The sequence below is a fragment of the Chaetura pelagica genome, unplaced genomic scaffold, assembly GCF_000747805.2.
Source record: "Chaetura pelagica isolate M959 unplaced genomic scaffold, ChaPel_1.0 scaffold365, whole genome shotgun sequence".
NCBI lineage: Eukaryota > Metazoa > Chordata > Aves > Apodiformes > Apodidae > Chaetura > Chaetura pelagica.
In genome coordinates, this window is record NW_009953387.1 from 629 (window position 1) to 3,079 (window position 2,451).

At 50.4% G+C, this 2,451-nt stretch overlaps 1 protein-coding gene across 1 annotated transcript in view; it reads left to right on the forward strand.

Annotated features, from left to right (window-relative positions):
- Window positions 1-2,451, forward strand: part of EBF3 (early B-cell factor 3) — a 139,594-nt gene that overhangs the window by 450 nt on the left and 136,693 nt on the right. Inside the window, exons 2-4 of the mRNA XM_009998279.1 lie at window positions 2-121; window positions 520-583; window positions 1,322-1,377. Of these exons, the coding sequence (XP_009996581.1) occupies window positions 2-121; window positions 520-583; window positions 1,322-1,377 (240 nt within the window). The remainder of the gene's footprint in view (window position 1; window positions 122-519; window positions 584-1,321; window positions 1,378-2,451) is intronic.

A 2,451-nucleotide genomic window follows, 5' to 3' on the forward strand; every position in this document is an offset into this window, starting at 1 on the left:
GCCGCCTTCCAATCTCAGAAAATCCAATTTTTTCCACTTCGTCTTAGCTCTGTACGACAGGCAGGGGCAGCCCGTGGAGATTGAGAGAACGGCTTTTGTGGACTTTGTGGAGAAAGAGAAAGTAAGTCCGCCCCTTACCTTCAATACTCAACCAACAAAAAAATTAAGAAAAGCAAAAAACAAACCCAAACCAACCCACCCGAACCCTCCTCAGCCCGACTGAACCGCCCCACAGACCACGTGCGGGTTCCCCCCGTTATTTCGGCCGCTCCCGGATAAAATCCCGGGCTTAGGGAAAACTTATCTCCTCGTCCCCGGCTTATTTTAACGCGGGGCTAAGCGGCTAAACGTGACATATTCGCACCGAGGTCATGACATCATCGTCAGCGCCCCACAAAATGGGCTGAATCGCTGCAAACTGGTGATGCCGCTTCAGGGACGAGAAAAATGTGCGTCGGGAGGAGGGGGACACTTTATTTTTGCTTCGTGCTAAATGTAATTATTTACCGTTGCTTGCAGGAGCCAAACAATGAAAAAACTAACAATGGGATTCATTATAAACTTCAGTTATTGTATAGCAATGGTAAGTTGCCGTGCCCTCGTTTTTCGAACGCCGCGCAAAACTCTTCCTTTCTTTTTCAAGGCCTTTTGGGAAGGGATAGAAAAGCTTGTTTGGGGTGGTTTTGGTTTTTTTTTTTGAGCTTAAAATTACACGCGTGTAAACACGGCTCTTGCCTTGGCATATAAGGAAAACAAACCAGAAACGATCAATAAGTCAATGGTACTTCACATGATTAACCGGCTGGTCTTGAAGTGGAAAGTCAAAAAAAAAAAAAGGGGATCGATTGCTGCTCCAGCAGAGCGGCACTTGGCGGGGACTTTTTTCCCTTTTTTCCCTTTTTCCCCCCCTACTTTTGCGAATCACTGGTGATTACTGGGAAGGGGCGAGCGGAGGGAGCAGGCCGAGGGGAGGGGGGGGTCGGGAGCGGGGTCCCCCAATGCGGGACGAGCCCGCGGGGGGATGCGGGTCCCGCTGCCCGAAGCTCCGTGTCCCGCGTCCTCCCCTCCAGCCCACGAAGGGAGGGGGGGGTGCGTGGGGCAGGGCCCCCCGGTGCCGGGCTCAGCAGTGAGCGAGAACACCCTCGTGAGGCGATCTCTGCCCTTCTCCTTGTTGTTCTTCTTAATTTTATTGGAAATGTTCCCCGGTGCGAGAACCGCTCCCTGCCCGGCGCGGGGAACGGCCCGACCCGCCGCTTTCCCCCTGTCCTGGGGCTGCTGGGCGGTGTAAAACCCTGACGGGGATTTGTCTCTGCTTTCCCAGGAGTCCGGACGGAGCAGGACCTGTATGTTCGCCTAATAGACTCGATGACCAAACAGGTGAGAAAGTTTACGCTTTTCTTAACACGCAAGTTAAGTCGGTGGGTTTGCCCTTGTTTGGGGAGGGGGGTGTGAGGATGGGGAGGGGATATCAGCCCCATAATCCGCACCCACCTTTCATTTACCTGAGTGAGCGATTTCCATACCTGTTAAGCCGGGGTATTTTGAAAGCCAAACCCAAAAAGGTGTGTTGTTGCTGTCGGAGGGAGCGTTGGCACCAGAGAATCGTGTGTGTGGCACCAAGTGCAGCGTCATGGGAACAGATGTTTGGTATCAGTCACTTAGTGAGGGAGAGAGGGAAGAAAGAAAGGGAGGAAGGAGAAAAAAAAACCAACACAAGGCAGCAAGTTGCCGAGATTTATTTTTAAACGCACTTTCCCCCTCTCTGTAACTTGTTGTGGGGATGTTTTTCCTCCCCGAGAAAAGGGCAGCCCGGGACGGGCCGGGATTAGGTGCTTTTCTTTCATAACGCGAGACGTTTCTTTGGATTTAAAAGTTAAATGTGCTGAGGTGAAAAGTCACCTTGTTCTCCTCTGGTCCAGCCTCACCTCTCAGCCCCCCATCTCCATAATTCAAACTCCGTGCTCCAGGGGTCACCCGCCCCCGTCCCTTTCCCTGGGATCAGCTTCTGTTCCTTCCCCAAACCTCTGTCAGGGCTTGTAAATAACATAATTACAAGCAGTTCCTTATTCAATTATTTAACCTGTCTTGGTCAACTTTTCCGATGATAACTACGTGTTATCAGCGTTGCCCCACAACAATTAAAGGCAGAAAGCTCCTTGCTGCCTTGGGATTTCATCAACTTTTTTCCCCCCCCTTTTTTTCTTTTCTCTCTTTTTTTTTTAAACCGGAGAGAAATTTCACAGTTTAAATTTTTTAAAATTATTATTATTATTGTTATTATTATTTTTTTGAGGGGTGGGGTGGACGGAGAGGAAGGCAAGGCTGGAGAATAAATTGACAGTGTTCTGGAAATCAGATACCAGAGCTGGAAATGAAAACCATTCCAGCGATCTGCCGGGTTTTAACACCCCCGCCGTGCTCTGCCTGCCTGCCCACAGGCAGCACCTTGGG